Source organism: Anoplolepis gracilipes, chromosome 4, assembly GCF_047496725.1.
Source record: "Anoplolepis gracilipes chromosome 4, ASM4749672v1, whole genome shotgun sequence".
Taxonomy (NCBI): domain Eukaryota; kingdom Metazoa; phylum Arthropoda; class Insecta; order Hymenoptera; family Formicidae; genus Anoplolepis; species Anoplolepis gracilipes.
Window position 1 is genome coordinate 8692356 of NC_132973.1, and position 19540 is coordinate 8711895.

Sequence of the window (19540 nt, forward strand, 5' to 3'; positions counted from 1 at the left end):
ATGTAACTAGCGACATCGTCAGCTTGTTCGGTGAAGTACTTGTTGCGAACATAACGTCGCGATTTGACACGTAAGACATGCGTACCATTTTTCTTTACGCTCGTTTTTAGATGAGTAAATTTTGACAGATCGATTATTGTCACGTGTTTTTCTTAATTGTAAGTACGTGCTCACGATTCACAAAGAAGCAAAAAAAATGAGTACGATAACCGAGCAGCCGTGCTATACTCTGATAAACATCCCAACCGACACGGAGCCGCTGAATGAGCTGCAGCTGAAGCAGGATCTTGAGAAAGGAAATGTTCAGACGAAAATTGACTCGCTTAAGAAAACCATTTACATGATCTTGAGCGGCGAAAGATTACCCGGTCTGCTGATGACGATCATCAGATTTGTCCTACCTCTGCAGAATCACACTATCAAGAAGCTGCTGTTAATATTTTGGGAGATTGTGCCAAAAACTTCTGCCGATGGCAAGCTCCTGCAGGAGATGATCTTGGTATGCGATGCTTATAGGAAAGATTTGCAGCATCCTAATGAGTTTGTCAGGGGATCTACTCTAAGGTATAGAAGTGATCTTGTTGATAATAGGTTATGTTATAAGAATAAAATTAAATATAGAATCCATTATTACTTGTAGGTTTTTGTGCAAACTGAAGGAGCCAGAACTTTTGGAACCACTGATGCCAGCGATAACTGGTTGTCTGGAACACAGGCATTCTTATGTCAGACGCAACGCAGTGCTTGCTATTTTTACTATTTATAGAAACTTTGAATTTCTTATACCAGATGCTCCAGAAGTGATAGCAAAGTATTTAGAAGGAGAGCAGGACATGTCATGCAGAAGAAATGCATTCCTAATGTTGTTGCATGCTGATCAGAGTAGAGCTCTTGCTTATTTAGCTGCATGCCTCGATCAAGTGCCTAGTTTTGGCGACATACTACAGTTGGTTATTGTTGAATTGATATATAAGGTATGAATAAATATATTTTATTATTGCTTCAAAGCGTGGATCTTTAATGATGCAACTATTAATATTAAAATAAATTATTCTATTCTAGGTTTGTCTTGCAAATCCATCAGAAAGGGCACGCTTTATCAGATGTATCTATAGTTTGCTAAATTCACCTAGCGCTGCAGTGCGTTATGAAGCAGCTGGCACATTGGTAACTCTTTCCAGTGCGCCAACCGCGATCAAAGCCGCAGCCTCTTGCTATATCGAATTGGTTGTTAAAGAAAGCGATAACAATGTCAAGCTCATTGTACTCGATCGACTTATTGCAATGAAAGACAGTCCTGTTTATGAGAGAGTACTTCAAGATCTTGTGATGGATGTACTTCGTGTTTTAGGTATTGTATTGTTAATCACAATAACAAATTGTGTTAATAAAACTTCTGTGTGTATTACTATTATCATCATTTATTGTAAATAGGATCACCAGCTTTAGAAGTCAGAACTAAGACTTTAGCTCTAGCTATGGATTTGGTTACAACTCGTACGATCGAGGAAATGGTTCAACTTTTAAAGAAGGAAGTTCTCAGGACAGCTGGCGGAGAGCATGAAGATGCTGGCAGATACCGTCAACTCTTGGTACGAACACTTCACGCTTGTTCCATGAAGTTCGCAGATGTTGCCGCCACTGTCATTCCCGTATTGACAGATTTTCTGTCAGAAAGTAACGAAGCGGCAGCTACGGATGTTCTTGTATTTGTTCGTGAAGCCATTCAAAGATTCGAGAATCTTAGACCGTTGATCGTCGAGAAACTTCTGGAGGTGCGCACATGATTTAATGTATGAATTGAATATTTTTATAATTAATATTAAAAATCGAAATTAATTTTTTTGATTTTAATGAATTAGGTATTCCCTCACATACGGTCTGTAAAAGTACACAGGGCCGCACTTTGGATTCTCGGTGAATACGCCACATCAAAGGAGGACATAGAAGCTGTAATGGGCCGCGTACGTGCAGCATTAGGTGATTTGCCGTTGCTTGAGGCAGAAAATAAACGTCAAGCAGGTGAAAAGTCTGAAGACGGTAATTCACAAGCTGCACCAACGCAACTTGTCACATCTGATGGAACATACGCGACACAAAGTGCTTTTAGCGCTACATCTGCACGTAAGTAATTAATTCTTAATTTTAAAGATGTATACAATATATTTTATAATATATTACATTATATTAATTTGAAATAATTTTCAGGGAAAAAAGAGGAGAAGAGACCAGCGTTAGTGCAATATATGATGGAGGGCGACTTCTTCATCGGCGCGTCCTTGGCTACTACATTGGCAAAGTTAGCGCTTCGTTATAAAACACTTGAAACTAACATTCAAAAGAGCAACAGATTGCAAGCGGAGACGATGCTGGTAATGTCCAGTATGCTGCAACTAGGTCGTTCAGGTCTTCCTATGAAAGCAATGACGCACGACGATGCGGAGAGGATCTCTTTGTGCCTTAGATCGCTTGCTTTTCCAACACCACTTGTACAAAAAGTTTTCACCGAGGGATGCCGCGATGCTCTTGGCAGGATGTTAACTGCGAAAGCAGAAGAGGATTCGCAAAATCAAAAAGCTAAGGAGAAACCGGGTAGTATCGTCCAAGTCGATGACGCGATTCAATTCTTGCAGTTGAGTCGAGGATCAGACTTAGCCGGTGGTGCCGGCGATGTATTCGAGCAGAGTCTCAGTGCAGCTGTCGCAGGACGACCCGGCGCTAGCGGAGACGCACCAGCGCCGAGCGTCTTGAGTAAAGTTACTCAACTCACCGGTTTCTCGGATCCAGTCTATGCGGAGGCCTTGGTCCATGTCAATCAATACGACATTGTGCTTGACGTACTGATAGTCAATCAAACGGAAGACACTTTGCAGAATTGCACCTTGGAACTTGCCACTATGGGTGATCTAAAACTAGTAGAAAGACCGCAACCTATCGTACTCGCACCGAGGGATTTCGCCTCTATCAAGGCGAACGTGAAAGTCGCGTCTACGGAGAACGGAATTATATTTGGAAATATTGGTAAGCAATTTACTTGGAAAGTTGTTGCTTCCGGATGCAATTATGTGGCTATTTCTTTTGTGCTTGCAGTTTATGATGTATCAGGAGCGGGTTCCGATAGAAGCGTTGTTGTTCTAAACGATATACACATCGATATCATGGATTACATAGTACCCGCGACATGTACCGACGCGGAATTTCGTCAGATGTGGGCCGAGTTTGAGTGGGAGAATAAAGTTTCGGTCAACACGACTCTGTCTGATTTGAGAGAGTATCTTGCACATTTGTTAAAGTCCACAAATATGCGTTGTCTTACGCCAGAAAAGGTACAATTTTTTATCTTTTTCTTATTATTTATTTCATTATCTATTTTCTATCAGTTTTTTAAATCACAATTTTCTCTTCATGTAGGCTCTTTCCGGACAATGTGGATTTATGGCGGCAAATATGTATGCTAAATCGATATTTGGCGAGGACGCTTTGGCGAATTTGTCCATCGAAAAACCATTGAATAAACTTGATGCACCCGTAGTTGGTCATATTCGTATCAGAGCCAAGAGCCAAGGCATGGCCCTGTCTCTTGGTGATAAGATTAATTCGGCGCAGAAAGGTCCGCAGACTAAAGTCGTGCAAGCCGCTTGAAATGCATGTTATTTCGATTAAATTCTTTGGATATCTTTAGCTATATTATATCGCAAACAAAAAGTCTCATTAGGTCACTCGCAGTATTGCAATACGCAATTATATTAAAATGCCCAATGTACATTCGCGTTAATTTCATATCATGTTTAACTGTATTACATTTCCTGCAGACACACTAAGACTTGTCACCCACGCAGTATGCTACGCGAGTATATAAATATAATAAAATATATTCACATAGTTAAGGAAATAAATATACGCAATACTTTATCTATATAAGGTTCGTTTCTTTAATTCTTTTTTGACATAATTATATGGAACAGCATCTCTGTAACTTTTTAAATAAAATAACTCTTAGCGATAAAAAATGTTTCAATCTTCTATAACTCAAATTATTTTTGGAGTTTTGACATTTAATATATGTATGTATAGAGAAATAAAAATTAAATAGAGATTAAATAATAAATGTATATATTTTTTTAAGATATAAAGAGTGGGTCTGGAAGTGGGTTTCTATATTATTTTCAACTTTAATACAAAAAAAAAATCAAAATAACATTTTTAAATTTTATTTTTGTACAACGTACAAACAATTTTCTCATCATGAATTATGTAAAATGTAATAGAATTTCATTAATTATGTCGTTTCAATCGATTAATATAATCCTTCGCTTTAGATTTAAAGCCATCCTCCTTTCGAAGATTTACTGCGCGGTGTAATAGCTACGAGTTTCTCTCTATCACTATCTTTGTTATCCGAGGTAACCGTCAACGGAATCGAAAGTTTAGGGCTGTATGCAGCTTTTGGTCGTGCTCTGACTGAGCTGTTTCCATCTTTGATGCTAAAGGTTGTACTTGTGGAAGGGCTAGAAGTAGTTTTTGTCACGGTAGAAGTAGCAGTAGGGGTGGATTTTGTAGTAGCAGAAGTAACGACAGGTTTGGCAATGGAACAAGTGGTTGTGGAGGTAGTGGGTTTAGCAGCAGTAACGGTCTTTGCAGTGGCAGGAATAATTGTTGCACTAGACGTAGTAGTAATAGTAGTCGTAGTTGCAGTAATTGATGCAGCGATAGTAGTTACAGACGTAGTGGAGGCAGTTGGACCAGTAGTAAATATGGATTGAGTAGAAGTTGACGGTTGTCCTAATAAGAGATAAAAAGAGAAAATAAAAATAATAAGACTATCTATATATCAGTATAATATTACATAAATTAATGTCATAATTAAAAATAATATATAAATAATATATATTAATGCGATACATGTTTGATAATAATTTTTACATTGTATGTTATGATCGCTTCATAATTAATAATATTCATGTAATGCAATTCATACGTTTAAATTCTGTAAAAAAATTACCGGTTGATGACTGAGTATTCGATTGAGTAGGTGCCTTCCTCTTGATCACTCGTGGTGGTGATGTGCAAAGCGGTAACAATGGTGTTGCAGCTTTCGCAGTTGTTTCGCTAACGAAAGCAACCGAGGATGTAGATTTAGGCTGTATAAAAAATATATTTGTAATAAATATCTCAATTTTTATTGTGAATAATTAATATAGTATTTTATTATATTAAATTGAATTTAAAATGTTTTAAAACTCTTAGAGCTAATCTTTTCTCTTTAGCTTGTGCTCAGGAAGAAATTAAATTATAAATAATCGTAGAATAACGCTTTGAATGTGTAAATTATTCATTTGGTACCTGAAGAATGGAGTCAAATGGTTGAGAACCGATTCCGTTTCTAAATGGTTCCATAGTGCTTTCCGAAGTCTTGATCGCCGGAGATTTAACATCATCGGTCTCGACGATGTCGTGCAGGACATGTAGGATCGTCGCCGCTGTAGTTTCGGGTAATTCGACCGGGACGATTGGTGACAGTGGACTCTTTTGTGTCAGACGTTTCGCCTGCTCCATCGCTCTCTTCAGGCTTTGCTGATTTTGCAAGGAAGTCTTGCTGGTGCTCTTGCCGATTTGTGAGCTTTTAACTGCGCTTTTTACGACCTATAAAGTCGCGTGTGACGGAAAGTTTATTATCCTAGAATTGCTAATTTACTAGCAGCCTAATTTACCCTTATTGCCCTAAATTTTTTTATATTATTACAAAATAAAGAGATCTTTGATGCACCTGAGTCCAACGACGTTCGGCCGAAGTTAATACAGCTAATCTAGCGATCCTTTTCCATCTTTCAACATTGTTTTCGTCTTCGCGTTGTTGAAGAACCATTTCTTCTTGAAGATCGCTCTCAGCTGGATTCACTGGACCTGCTACTTGGAAGTCTTTCATGAGCCTTCGCTCCCAGATCTTCATCTTCTTTCCCAGCACAGCTAGATAAGAAAAGCAAAAGCGTATGAGTTTTAATATTGAATATAGTTTTATATTGAAATTTTTGCAAGAAAAATTTTAATTTTGTTTCTATATGGTGTCGTTTATTATTAGCGGTGGATATTTAGTTGGAAAATATCACTATTACACAAGAATATTTACTTTTTTCTCTTTTATCGACATCGCCAATGTCCATGCCATTTCTGTGCAAGATGTCTAAAAGTTCGCATCTCCAGGATGACAGGTCAGTCTTAAGTTCGTGAACGTCATCTTCAGTGACAGGTTCCATTTCATGCTCGCTGTGCGCGTTTACAATGTAACGCCATATCAAAGCTCTCATAACAGCTCCATATCTACATAATAAATATATATGTGTACATATTAACAGCAACATACGTATATATAATTAAACATGCTTTTATCGTCGACACATTGTCTGCAGATTAATAATCAATTAATTATTACCTAAATATTAACTAGTAATATTAACTAGTTATTAATTACTAGTATTTATACTAATATTAGTTAATATGAAAAAGTAAATTTTGCTTCTGTATTATATATTATTTTAGTTATTTTTTCAAACTATTAAGATATCTCACTTGTATTCGCGTGCACGTCGACGTTGACTGCAACGTCTACCGATAGATTTCTTTTGAAAGCCAAGGAATCGGAAAAGCAGCTTCGGTGGTGGAAACATATTGAAGGGCGGCGGAAGAGTTCCGCTCTCCTCGAAGTAGCTCATCCATAATTTTGTTCGCGCAAATTTCCACTCCGTGTCAGAATGTTCCTATCGCGTCAATATTTCCGGTAACGAGATCATTCAGATCACGAATATTTCATTCGAGTCAGAGACTTACCTCGATGACAGCGTAGCTGTTGCTCATCATGGCTATCAGTAGATTTAGCAGGACAATCACGTTGATGACGGAATACGATCCAAACATCAACAGGCCCCAGAATCGAGTATACGACTTGATTCCTGAAAATAATAACGTTGATGTCTACAAAATGCAATGAATGTTGGCGGATGAGATAAAGACGTAAAAAATTTTATGACAAGAATAACAATTATTTTTGTGTATATGTATTTGAATTATATGAATGGACATACCAGTGAGTTCGAAACTTTCGATGCCAATCATACCGAAACTGGCCCAGAAGAGACTCTGACAAGACTCGAACAAATTGCTAAATCTAAAAATATTTAATGAAGATTATATTTAAAATAATGTAATAAGTATTAAAAATTAAAATAATTATTAATATTATAATAATTGTTAAGATTAGATATTAAAAAAATAATTAAGAAAAATTACTCTTCTTAAAAGATATTTGTTCAGAAAATGTATACATGTTCCTAGCAAAGTCATATATTACTTGTATTGCGAAAGCCATTGCCTTAATAAATAATGCAGTACTCAATATTACGGATTTAAAAAAGGGATGCCCGATCTGTTTATTTTTTCATAATTATTAGGTGACACAAATGCGCACACGTGTGCGTACAGGAGATATATGTCTTGAAAAGGCGGAAATGAACACATCTCTTATTTAGCAATTCGATTATTCCATTCACCTTCTCCACCTTAAGCAGGCGTCACTACCGGGATCCCACGAGGGATCTAACATTCCGCTGTAACACTTGTTTCTGTCTAACTCTGCAAAATACCACAGTAACTGATTCAAACCGCAGGCGAAGGCGAATAACACTAAGGTGTAGATGAAAAAAAACTTTACAATGTCGATCACCATTCTGCCCAACGATATCTAAACAGAAATCACAATTAATATTATAAATTTAATATCATTACGGTAAAAAGAATTCCCCCCCCAAAAAAATAAATAAATAAATATCGTACAATTTTTTATACTTTATTATACTTTTTTTATACTTATTAAAGAAAGAAGATTTTTGACAAATATGATACCTGAAGCGGCCCCAGATGCGGATTGATGCTGAAAAGATGGACAAGTTTCAAGGCACTGAAAACATTCGCCGCGGCAAAAAGACCCTCCGCAATTAGTTGCGGATCGAAATCGCCCCAGTTCTCTCGCGTTATCAGCGCGGCGGACGGATCCATTCCTATCTCGGCGCGTTGTTGAAGATAAGCCGCCAGTCTGAGAATACCGGTCACCAGGTAGAGCATGTTTCTCGTGCAGTCGATAAAATTCCACATGTCCCGTAAATAGGACTTTAAGCCGTTCATGTACACCTTGAAATTTGACAAGTTGCGTAAGTTTACACAGAAAGACTTACACATAGAAAATACAAAAAAAAGAATTAAAGCGTTGTTTATCACATATATGCCTACCTCTCTTATCTCTTCCCATATGAATCCAGAAACGTATAGCACGACGATACCTTCCAGAGGAGTAGGAGCTGCGCCTCTTTGTCGGGCTAAATAAGCTTCGAGATTTCTCTTCATTTCCTGAGTGCCCAGAAGTCTAACTATTTGCACTTCCGCACGCTGTGATACCAGCATGAGTATAACTATAAACGCATTCATTGTAATGTCAATCAATTAATTAAGTAATGGTATTGCTTTTATTATTTTTACGGATATCAATGCAGATTTCTAAAATTACTTTTTTCTCTTTTATTTGTAATTTGTATTCTAAAGCTAAAATAAATTGAGCTTACACAAAAAGAATAAATAGGACGATGCGTGAACTAAAAATTTCATGAAAGGTCTTCGCACAAGTTGTCCAGTTTTTGACTGGGGCATCAGATAGTACATCATACAATAAAATGGAAATAAAACTGCCGTCTTCATAAGAATACCGACTCTCTGCATGGTTGACATTCTTCGAAATCCAGGAACACCTTCGTACCTTTGATTCATATTTAAATTAACTTAATGTTAGTTAAAAAAATTTGATAATATTTTTACGCTCGGTGTAATTGGTATAATTAATAAATTTTCATCATTTAATACTGTAACATTCTTACCAAATCGCTGCCAAGAGTTGTTGAACGTGAGAATGCGAAACGAATCTTTTTTGCTTATATTCTATTGCCTGCTCCAGTCGAGCCAATTGCTTGCTGAGATCGGCATTCTCTTCCTTAGGATCATAATTTAGGATGGTGTCCAGTTCCGTGGTGGTTCGAACATGTTGCAACAAATCGACGGCGAATCTATTTCGAAACAAGATTACAATTATATCAACGCATCAAAATATATCTGCATAACATTCTTTGTAATGAGAAACTTGCTTTTCTACTTGTCGTCGTAGTTTCATATATTCGCCTCTACTTTCCGGCTCTGATATCGCCAATTCCCTGAGTTCCCAGCTCAATTGAAAAGCTGTCATTAGAGGATCCATAGAGCTCAGAGCTATTAAGCTAGGACTCGCTAGAGCTTTGTATTCGGTCATCCTGGTAGATGACAATCTTAATGGATCGCCTAAAAGAGTTTCAAGAGTAAATTCATAAAGAGAGAATTCTATCGTATTTTCTATCAATAAATTATGCATTTTCAACGATTTTTCGTTAACGAAATAAAGTTGTCAGCATCTCTCGCTCACTTGCAGTTGCTTGAAGGCAATTTTCGCAGCTGCATCTTACATCATGCGGCATCGGTAAAGTGGCTCCTCTGTCCAGGAGAAGCTTCAAAATTTCATAATTATTACGTTGTGCCGCGAGCACCAAGGGTGTCATGTCCATTGGGTATCTAGCCGATGCTGGATCAACCTTCTGCCAACTGTGGATAATCTCCTTCTCACCTGCAATTCGGAACACGAGTATAAAGGTTCATTTCAATTCAATAAAAAATTTGTTTATCGATTAATGATTCAATTCTAAATATGTACATTTACATGTTGTTTATATAAAAAATTGATTAATCGTCATTTGTAATAATTATAAACTCGAATAATTGAATTCATCGAATTATTTTCGACGCATGTTTATTTCATGTTATATTATTCATTAGTCCAAATAAGAATAAAAAATGATAAAAAGATAAAAAAAGATAAAAATTATAAATTATTGTTTTGTTGTGATTTATTTTCGAGGAATAATTATGTTTTCAATGGTACTTCAATACTTAAAAAATTTTTCATTAATTTAAATGTAATTTATTGTTCGGATTGAGAACGCGCAGTAAGAGGAATTGAGAATCAAGTGATTAATGTAATGAAAGGCTTTGATAATTTGCAACAATTATTACAACCAATTGATTGATTTTCGATAAAAATGTAATAACGTAACGTTGACTTTTCGAAGCAATAGATTCGTTTAATTTAATTACGATTTATTTATTTCAAATAAGAACTTATAATAATAAAATTTAATTCTTGTTTGACATATTATCGATAAATTATTTTTCTAATTCTGTTAATAGGAATCAAGGTTATTTTATTCAATGTTTTAAACTTTTCGTCAATCTAAATTTATCATTCGAATTAAAATCGTAATATAAATTATTAATCAAAGATCAATTAAAGTAATTAATTTAAATAAATTAAAGTAATAAAAAGTAAAATAAGACTGCAATTGTTTAATTAATAATTAATCGAAATCCAAAATACAAAATGCAGTGAATTAATTTACACAACAATGAATTAATTTACATAGATTTATATATACATGTATATGTATATATAAAAATATATATAATAGAAGTCTGTGTTAATTTATGTTGAATATTTAGCACTCATTTTTATGATATAACATTCTACTGTTTATTGTGAAAATTCGTTTTCCAAATCTATCGTATAAACAATCGGCAAATTTTTATATTATTATTTTCTCGAATATTATAATCTGCGAATATTTATTTTTAATTTTAACTTATATGTATTTATACTTATATTAAAATGAAATATAGCTGTATAAAATCTCTCACTTGTAAAATGAAATACAAATTATAATATATGTTTTGTTACAAAATTATATAATATAATCCTTCCAACAAGTACAGCATTGTTGGAAGGTCTCAGTATATAGAAGGTTTATTTTATCCTGAAGAGGAAGAACTAACTGCTTAAACGACTTGTAACAATACTGTAACAATACTTTTTTTTAAAAATGAATAATTACAATTTTTTTTCAATTGCGAGAGATTGATTTATATGTAGATATATTATGTGTATGTATTAAATTTTTGAGAATATCGATTTAACTCACCATCTTGCTCGGTTATTTGATTCACCGTAAGAAGTTCTTCATGTTCTAGTAGCAACTCGACCGCTTCTACAAATTCTTGATCGATGGCGTGGAGCAGGGCGTCCTTGGTCTCCACTCCCATCACAATAAGCAACTCGACCATTTCTAAATTTTCCGCTTCTAACGCCAACGTCAAAGCACCGCGACCCAGACTGTCCATACAATTCATGTCCAGCGACTTTCCCTAAAATGATTGAACACATATGTCGCGAAAGGTCTCACAGGCCTCATTTCACAGAATTTGTGTTACAATTTTCATCTGCAAACTGTTTTTTACGCTTCAGTCTTAGATACGTATATAATTTTAACATTGATCAAAATTTAATTAAAAAAATATAATTTTAACATTATTGTTTTCTGTTTGGAAAGAAATTGTCTTTCTTATTAAAGTATAAAGATCTTTACGTTTAAAAAAAAATTTGATATACACTTTTCAAATTTATAGTGACATTTTTCGTTTAGAAATTAGTTTTGCTTTCGCATTGATTTCGCTTGAATCGGAATTTATGTTTACTTTGCCCTTATTTGCAAGTTGTAAAAGCCTTTTCACATTGGGCAGGTCACCTCTTTCCACAGCCAATAGATACTTTTTTTCTTCGAGATTAAGTGGACGTGGAAGGTGAAGCACATAATCGTCCGTGCCCTGAGTCGTGGCCTCCATATCCTTCTCGATCTTCGTGTGGCTCATTTTGCGAAGTTTATCTTGTTATTTTGGTAACAATTATCTCCACTTTCCAATCCAAGTCGTTCACAAACAACCATTGGAAATTATTTTTCTTTCTTTCACCTATACACCGTGACCATGACATTGAAATACCGAAAAAAAAACTTCGAGAAAAACAAAGACGGAAATCCCTTTGAAGGGAAAGGCGATTTTCTCGGGCGAAAAGAAACGATAGTTACACTCTTGAACTATTGTTCTGTCTTCGTGCAAGCGTAGCTCGTGACATCTGTTATATAGGGGATGATGAAAATCAAATTACGCGTATTAACCCAGATCCTGTTTATCCATTCTGCGAACGGGTGAGGCATCTTGGGGCAGTCGCCGCAGCCACTATTACCTGTGATTGTGCACTTGTGAATAATTTATTTACCTATATCTTGTTAGACTATCTAACGGATTGCACTTGGAATAAAAACGCGACTGGATCGTCAAAACGAGGGAAAGCCGACGCGAAGCGGACAGATCGCCAGCCGCGGCGATCGTGACAGCTAAGCCGAATATAATTAATGTACCTGTGCATTATACATATAGTTATATAATATTCCGATGGCTTTGATATGAAACGACAACCCTATATTGCGATTAATATAATCCAGTATGTATTTCGAGAGAAAATATTACATATCTTCTCTCTTAATTATTGTAATATTTCTTTAATCGATTTGGAAATTTTTTATTACGCTAATATTAAGAGAGATTGATATTTTACATTTAAAAAATTTTTTAACATATAATACATATTCTTGACTTTTTAAATTAAAATTTTATAAGAATTTTCTACTTAAAAGTTTGAAATTTTGAAAAATATAATTTAATTTATTTTATATCTCTTATATTATCAATCGTTAATTATTTATAAAATTTCGGTATTTTTGTATAGAATAATAATGTAAATTTCAAAGAAATTATATAATGAAAACATTTGAGAATTTTATTCTGCATTTTATTTCGCATAGTTCTGAAATTTCTATAAGCTGTTGAATACGGTATTAATAAAATAGAATTCAAAGGGTATTAAAATCTGGTTGTTATAAACTGTTAAAATACGGTTCGCATCGACATTGAAATCGTATAGATGGCGAGAAACAGCGGAGAATACCGCGAACATTGCACAAATATTTGATCCGCTATTGACGTGACACATTCGACGTGGTCGTATTGGGAAAACATTCGAGTTGCAAAGCAAACCATAATGTTGAGAAACAGTTGCCCAACAACAGCTTATTAATATAAATTAATGGTAGAACGCTTAACGATCCTACACGCGGATTAATAAGCCTAATTACATGACAGAGAGATTCATTACGCGGAATCCGTATTAAAACTTCTGTCACAGAGCTATAGCTCATTGGCTTTTCCATGATGATAGTAACAACGATGACGTAAGTGAAGCAATGCGGTGGATGGAATATCGAGGGTTGCATTATGACGAGATAAACATTTCAGGAAAAAAGAATAGAAAAGAAAGGGTGTTTGCGTGGTGGCTCCGTTTTCTCGGTCACGGTTGCGCTTGATGCTTGTTCAGTGGCTCAATGTAAAGGATTTGGTGTCCATCAATCATGAGCCACCTACATCCTTTGGCAAGCTACTTTCGTTTATCTTGTTGTCGCTATTTCGTTTATTCGTTATTCGTTTATACTTTATACTCTCGTCGTTTTTTTGTTTGTGTGGCATGCATGCAAGTTTTACAAAACATTTACTGTATTTGAAACAGATAAAAAAAAAAGAAAAAAGCGACGACAGTTATTTTATTGCTCAACAATTGTTAAAAATAATTTTTATAATTATTTAAGGATTATTAAGAATTTTTATGACAAAAATAAAAAACATTTTCATGGTTCAAAATACAAAAATTTATCAATAATAGACGTTTATGTTATGTATTCTATAAATTACGAGATTAAAATATGCGTATCTCTCATTAAATTATACATATATATAATTTGAATATGTGCTCTTATAATTTCAAGTCAAAATTGCATCAAAAGAAGTTAAAAGCAAATTAAGAAAATACAAATATAAATTTGCTAATTGTAATTTACAAATTAAAAGAGCACCGTGCTCTAAATTAGAAATCAAAGTGTCAATGACAGAAAACAGATATCGCTCGCAATTTTACTTTATCTTAAATAACATCTGTAAATTATAAATAGCGTCTCGAAGAACGAACGAGACAGGTGAAAGTTTTGACGACAAAATAAGAAGACGCCTCGCTTTTCTACGCCGTCATCCTACGGAAGAAGGAAGTCCTTTCAACGAGCTGTAGGAAAAACATGATCAGTTGACTGACGACGACGAGGAAAAAAAGGGCGACGAGAGGAAATATCCGTGCAATAAATCGAAGTGGCAGTTGTGAGCGCATTTCAGTGTCTCGTCTTGTCTTCCGAACGTATTTCCTTTTCCACGCAACTTACCGAAATGACATCCCGTATTCGAGCTTTAAGGATATTGTGGTTACTGTTGACTCTAGTAGCCCTTCTCAATGGTTCGCCGGCGATTAAAAAGGAACGTAGAGCACCGGCCAATTTCCGGTACTTGAAGGATCTAGACGCGGAGGCTACGAATCACGGAGGTATGTTATTTTTATTTGTAAGGACACATCAAAAGACTTTTTATTAAAAATAATAAAAAATTAATTGCCGCGTAAACGAGATTATTTATTTAGATTATTATATTTAATATAAAGAAATATTATAAAATAAATATCAAATACACATTAACTTTAAGAATTACATATACTCTTACAGTTAATTGCCCCATATTAGCTTTGTAAATTTTTGACAGTTTTCAGTAAAATTGATTTACGTATGTAAACAATTATGTGCGTTAGTAAAGAATTTTTTATTATATAAAGTGTATAATTTAATAAACTATTTATTTATAAACTCCAATATAAATAACATTTATACATAATTTATAGATATTTACATATATGTCATATTCTCTTTTATACGACGGAAATATGATTGAGATAGTCGTTTTTGACATTGATGAGCGGAAATTCAATCGCGAGAACGGAGCTTTTGCTGGATTATACAGATTTGCCATCGATCGTGCTAATTTATACATGCTAGAGTATTAGAAGCATATTTGAACATATGCGATATTATTTTAAACGACACGTGCGCTTTGCTGTATTTAATTTCTAATTTTGTCTTCTTATCTCGCTCCTTCGAATTCATTTTTATTTTTTTTTTCTTTTACTCTAAGGTTTAAATAATTCTGTCAATTAGTTTTTGCGTTTTTGGTTTACAAAATTTTTTATAGTTTATAGATTGTATTTGTAGAATAACAGGCTAAAATTTATTTACAATATAAGAAAGGAAAAGGATTGAAAGATTCTCTCGCGTAATCTTGTTATGCGAAGCACAATTGATAATACTTTTACTTGTCGTCAAACAAGCAAAGTAGCTAATTTCATCTCCGATTATTCGCGTCGATGTCAAGAGCCTAAAGAGACGAATAATATCTTCAAATATAAATAGCTGTCTTTTTGAATTATTCCGTAGAAGCGAAGGTCGCACAATAGAAAGAAAGCATTACACTTCTTAAAGTAAATGATCTTCTCTTCGATGTAAATCGAGAGGCTCGTTAAATAAGTGGCCTTTACACCTTTTACGTTGACAGCTTTATTGACATTTTATTCGAACACAGGTGGCGACAAACATCGCGAGGAGGGTGGCGGTTCGAAACACGAAGAGGATCACCACGACTCACATGGTCACAAAGGCGACAAGGTATAACAACAACGTTCCTCGTTCTTTCAACGTCCATTGACGTTCAGACGCAGATGACGTTGTCATCGACGTCGTAGATGATTTCTTCCTTTTCTTTTATCGTCCGTAATATAGGAGCCTCTCCTTTCTCTTTCCTGCGCTACCCCTTGGGACTATTTATTACACGGTCGTTTTTGTACGAATATCGTTCTCTTGGAACGAGACAGGCCTCTCGGTATATTCCGCGTGCAACTATTAAAGTACTTTATCTCTTTGTGTCGAATGTCCTCAGCATCAACCGCTTTATGTTTCTGCGAATCTTTCTCATTATCCTGAAACTGAGCGAAGATTTTATTTCTTTGTGTTGAAATTGACGTTCTAATAATGCCGCTTTTTCATAAAACGGAGGCTTGAGCTCTCTGTATTCCGCAAGATAAATGCCTCTCGTTTTTTCTCAATGTCCCGTTATTAACGGATCGATCCTTAACGGCAATCCATAATGCGCGATTCTTCGTTTATGTAGAAAATTGTTATATAAATTTTCTAATAAGATATATCTTGTGAACGGGGGGGAAAAGGGTTACAAGGTTTTCCACGAGTTTGAGAAAAGCGATCAGGGTCATCACGACAATAAGAAGACCAAGCACGAGTATGATGAGGAGAATGGTGAAGAGAAGAAAAAGCACGAAGAGGCTGGTCATTATGGTGAGGAGCATCAAGGCGAAGAAGGAGAGAAGGACGCGAAATTCGGCGAAGAGGGTAAACATCAGAAGGGATACAGTACGAAAGGAGAACACAGCGTCTTCAAGAAGGTACGGATCATGTCTTTTGATGTCTGTTTTGGACATCATCTTGGACAAAATTAATTTCATTCTAACGATATAAGACACTCGCGTGTTGTAATTTAAAAGACCCGTTGATCGCGGTTTTCTCGTAATACCGAAAGACGCAGTAAATACTTGGGTAGAAAGTTAAAGCTTTTCAAAATTACAAGATCAAGTATATATAGGGCTTCTGTTGTTATTCAGAACGACTCTCTTGGCTTCTATACATGGGATGTAATCTTATATATATGATGTAATATATCTTGTATCTGATATAATTTTAACACTTTCGTTACTATGTATATTAATTATGTAAATTATTCCTGACAAATTGTACTGACTTTATTAAGATAGTCGGTGCAATTTTTTCATCGATATTTCAATAACATTGTAATTAAATTTCTTTTCAACGCTTTATTAAATATAACTTTTTAGTAAATATAAATTTTATTAAAAAAATTTGTGCGTTTTTATAGAAGGAAAAAAAATAATATCTAATTATTAATTTATATGCGATAACACTTATACGTTAAATTTTCTCGGATATATTTTTTTTAATTTCCTGAATTAATATATAAATCGATGCTTTTTAAGGACGAGTACGAGAAGAAACATGATTTTTATGATGAATTTCATGACGATGGAGGTAGCGAAAAGCATGGTGGTTGGCACGAAGAACATGAGGGCAAGAAGGGTGGCCATGAAAAGAAAGGCTATCTGCATGCGGGACATCACGAGGTAATAATTAAAAATAATTTGATAATTATTAAAAATTATTTGATGATTAATTATTAAATAAATTGATTTACTTTATTACTAAAACATTTACGTTTTTTACATCGGCTTATTCTAAAATCATAATTTTATTTTTTTGAATTCAGGGACATCACGGTGCGGAGAAGAAACATGAGGGAGGCCACCATCAAAACGAGAAGAAGGGTCACAAATCAGCTGAGGGACACGAGCATCATCATGAGCATCACGAGAGGCATGGCCACAAAGGCGGTCACGCATCAGGGAACAAATTTTCTAAATCAAATCATCATTGATTTGGAACGACGGAAAACAATACGAAACTTATTCTTACATACATTACATTATCGAACGTATTTCGCTTATATTTATTTTAATACAAATTTTATGATCAAATCGAAGCTGTATGTTTGGAGTAATATTGAGTGGCATGTATCAGATGCGTTAAGCTTAAAAATTATAATAACAATTATTTTATTTTTGTCATTAAGAAAGTAATATATGAATTTGCCTGTAGGGATTTTATATAATTATTATAATAAATTAGCTTTATTTTATTTAATACGTACGTACATTTTAATTTATTAAATTATATATCTTATGTATTATAGTATATATAAATTTACATAAATTATAAATTAAATATATAATTATTTTTATCAGTAAAAATACCGATAAGCAATGAGGCAATAGCTTAAAGATACTAATATATTAAATATATAACATAGTATAAAATGTAAGTAAAAATGTCTTCAATAAATGTCGTTTATCTAGAAGGCAAGAGTGTTCGAAGGCGTTTTGAATGTAATGTTGTGATTTATTTTATCGCGACAATCGTTGGGAAAAGTACAAATCTTATAAAAGAGCGTAAAATTAGTCGCGCTCCGATGCGCGTTAGTATTGTGCACAAATAAAACTCGTGCATTCTGATGCAGATGTATGGTATCGAGGCGACTTTGCGAGTCTTCTGTTTCTTTAACGACACGAAACTATATTTCTATTTTCTCATATTTCTATTTTATCAAAGATATGTTTAACACCATATCTTTACAAACAATTGTAACGTTATTTTAATTAAAACTAATTAAAAACTAGAAAATTATATTTTTAATAGTGCTTATCAAAAGCATTTATATAGACTGGATGTAGCCTGCAAAAAAATCTTTTTGTCTCAAGTTAATGTATAAACCTTCTGTGAGATCACATTTCACGTGGAAACTTGCCTTTCGATTAAAGTAGACGGATATTCAAATGAGGGTTAATTAACATAAAAAATATTAGTAATAAATTTAATTAGATGACTATACACAAGTTAAGTGATTAATAAAAATTATGAATAAGTTTGTCGCAATTTATATGCTACACATTCAGTAATGTATGGAATACAAAATGATAATAGTTTTGATACAAGTTTATATATTATAAGATAAAATAATTATATAATAATTATTAAAAAAAAGGTATTATTTATGTGTTACAAGATTTACGCTCTTATAAAAAAATACAATGAAATTGTTGTATTAAATGCAAATTATTGTCGTTATAAACCTTGTGTGAATATATGTTATTGCTTCACGTAATATGTGGTGTTTCCATAATTAATATATAACAGTATTGACGGAGTATCCAGAACGTATAGTATATAATCCTGCTGTAAGATTGGTATATTACCGAGGGAATTGATCACAAAGCGCGATTGTGCTTGATGACTCTATTTTCTGGTGAATTTACCCGACGATCAAACTTACTCTGGCAATCGATTACTCTGTGTGCAGTCGATCTGCTGGTATTACACGCAGTGATTGGTTTAGCGTTTATCCTTAACGCTTACGCAAATTTACCTGCAGCTCTTGATGCAATTATTCCCTAAGTTGATCGCAATTCCTTGATTGTATGATAAACAACGGAATATGTATATTATCAACAAGAATAATTAATGTATATAAAATTTAAATATCATATTTATTTTAAACAATTTTCTTATGCAGATGCAATATTAATGCATTTATTGTTTTTAAAAAGTTATTTATTATGTATTTTGCTAGAAATTGTAGTTCTATCTAAATATTTTATAGGATGTTAGAGTTGAAATAAAACAGCTATAGAAAGATTAAATAAAAATGAAGAAAAAAATTAATAATCTCGTTATTTTGCATGATATTTCTAATATTACATCAGGGAAGATTTCAGATTCGCCATGTCAGAAGGAAAGTGAAATGTTTCATCCGGTGGCTTTTATGAAGTTCTTGTACCTGAATTTTACCATGTCACGTGTTAATAAGAACGAACGTAAAGAAACGTCGCATATAATGAAGTCAGTACACAATTTGTCCATCCGTCGCGAATACTGCTGACAATGAGTCTTGCGAAGATTGTATTGCGAAATTG

At 34.1% G+C, this 19540-nt stretch overlaps 3 protein-coding genes across 6 annotated transcripts; 2 read left to right on the forward strand and 1 right to left on the reverse strand.

The window, feature by feature from the left end:
* Positions 1 to 28: 28 nt before the first annotated feature.
* Betacop (coatomer subunit beta) lies at positions 29 to 4013 on the forward strand. Its single transcript, XM_072889878.1, has 8 exons — positions 29 to 564; positions 641 to 974; positions 1063 to 1351; positions 1435 to 1775; positions 1863 to 2124; positions 2209 to 3021; positions 3091 to 3326; positions 3412 to 4013. Exons 1-8 carry the CDS (start codon positions 197 to 199, stop codon positions 3640 to 3642), a joined length of 2874 nt encoding a protein of 957 aa, XP_072745979.1. The 5' UTR covers positions 29 to 196; the 3' UTR covers positions 3643 to 4013.
* A 184-nt stretch (positions 4014 to 4197) lies between these two features.
* Trpl (transient receptor potential-like) lies at positions 4198 to 12155 on the reverse strand. Its single transcript, XM_072889877.1, has 17 exons — positions 11650 to 12155; positions 11097 to 11319; positions 9494 to 9691; positions 9183 to 9372; positions 8919 to 9104; positions 8610 to 8800; positions 8281 to 8459; positions 7897 to 8181; positions 7545 to 7735; positions 7080 to 7162; positions 6826 to 6947; positions 6568 to 6755; positions 6128 to 6318; positions 5768 to 5967; positions 5344 to 5643; positions 5003 to 5141; positions 4198 to 4782 (listed from the first exon to the last, which is right to left on the reverse strand). The coding sequence occupies exons 1-17, from the start codon at positions 11821 to 11823 to the stop codon at positions 4322 to 4324; spliced, it is 3501 nt and encodes a 1166-aa protein (XP_072745978.1). The 5' UTR covers positions 11824 to 12155; the 3' UTR covers positions 4198 to 4321.
* Positions 12156 to 12180: 25 nt separating this feature from the next.
* Positions 12181 to 17740, forward strand: LOC140664629 (uncharacterized). 4 transcript variants are annotated; one of them, XM_072889886.1, is made up of 7 exons: positions 12181 to 12367; positions 13306 to 13439; positions 14013 to 14431; positions 15514 to 15596; positions 16154 to 16387; positions 16994 to 17137; positions 17281 to 17740. In XM_072889886.1, the coding sequence occupies exons 3-7, from the start codon at positions 14278 to 14280 to the stop codon at positions 17446 to 17448; spliced, it is 783 nt and encodes a 260-aa protein (XP_072745987.1). In that variant the 5' UTR covers positions 12181 to 12367; positions 13306 to 13439; positions 14013 to 14277; the 3' UTR covers positions 17449 to 17740. The 4 variants fall into 4 exon arrangements, with proteins under 4 accessions (XP_072745987.1, XP_072745984.1, XP_072745983.1 ...); XM_072889884.1 differs by lacking the exon at positions 12181 to 12367 and adding an exon at positions 12780 to 13241; XM_072889883.1 differs by lacking the exon at positions 13306 to 13439 and having other exon boundaries at positions 12181 to 12454.
* The last annotated feature ends 1800 nt before the right edge of the window (positions 17741 to 19540 follow it).

Excerpts from the sequence above, each read along its gene's own strand:
- Betacop (XM_072889878.1), top strand. The coding sequence starts at position 197 with ATGAGTACGATAACCGAGCAGCCGTGCTATACTCTGATAAACATCCCA. Across the intron at positions 975-1,062 it reads TTGTTGAATTGATATATAAG|GTTTGTCTTGCAAATCCATC; the intron begins GTATGAATAAAT and ends ATTCTATTCTAG. Across the intron at positions 2,125-2,208 it reads TTTTAGCGCTACATCTGCAC|GGAAAAAAGAGGAGAAGAGA; the intron begins GTAAGTAATTAA and ends AATAATTTTCAG.
- Trpl (XM_072889877.1), bottom strand. The coding sequence starts at position 11,823 with ATGAGCCACACGAAGATCGAGAAGGATATGGAGGCCACGACTCAGGGC. Across the intron at positions 8,460-8,609 it reads GTCCTATTTATTCTTTTTGT|TTATACTCATGCTGGTATCA; the intron begins GTAAGCTCAATT and ends ATGCGTTTATAG. Across the intron at positions 6,319-6,567 it reads CGACGTGCACGCGAATACAA|ATATGGAGCTGTTATGAGAG; the intron begins GTGAGATATCTT and ends TTTATTATGTAG.
- LOC140664629 (XM_072889883.1), top strand. The coding sequence starts at position 14,278 with ATGACATCCCGTATTCGAGCTTTAAGGATATTGTGGTTACTGTTGACT. Across the intron at positions 16,388-16,993 it reads AACACAGCGTCTTCAAGAAG|GACGAGTACGAGAAGAAACA; the intron begins GTACGGATCATG and ends ATGCTTTTTAAG. Across the intron at positions 17,138-17,280 it reads TGCATGCGGGACATCACGAG|GGACATCACGGTGCGGAGAA; the intron begins GTAATAATTAAA and ends TTTTGAATTCAG.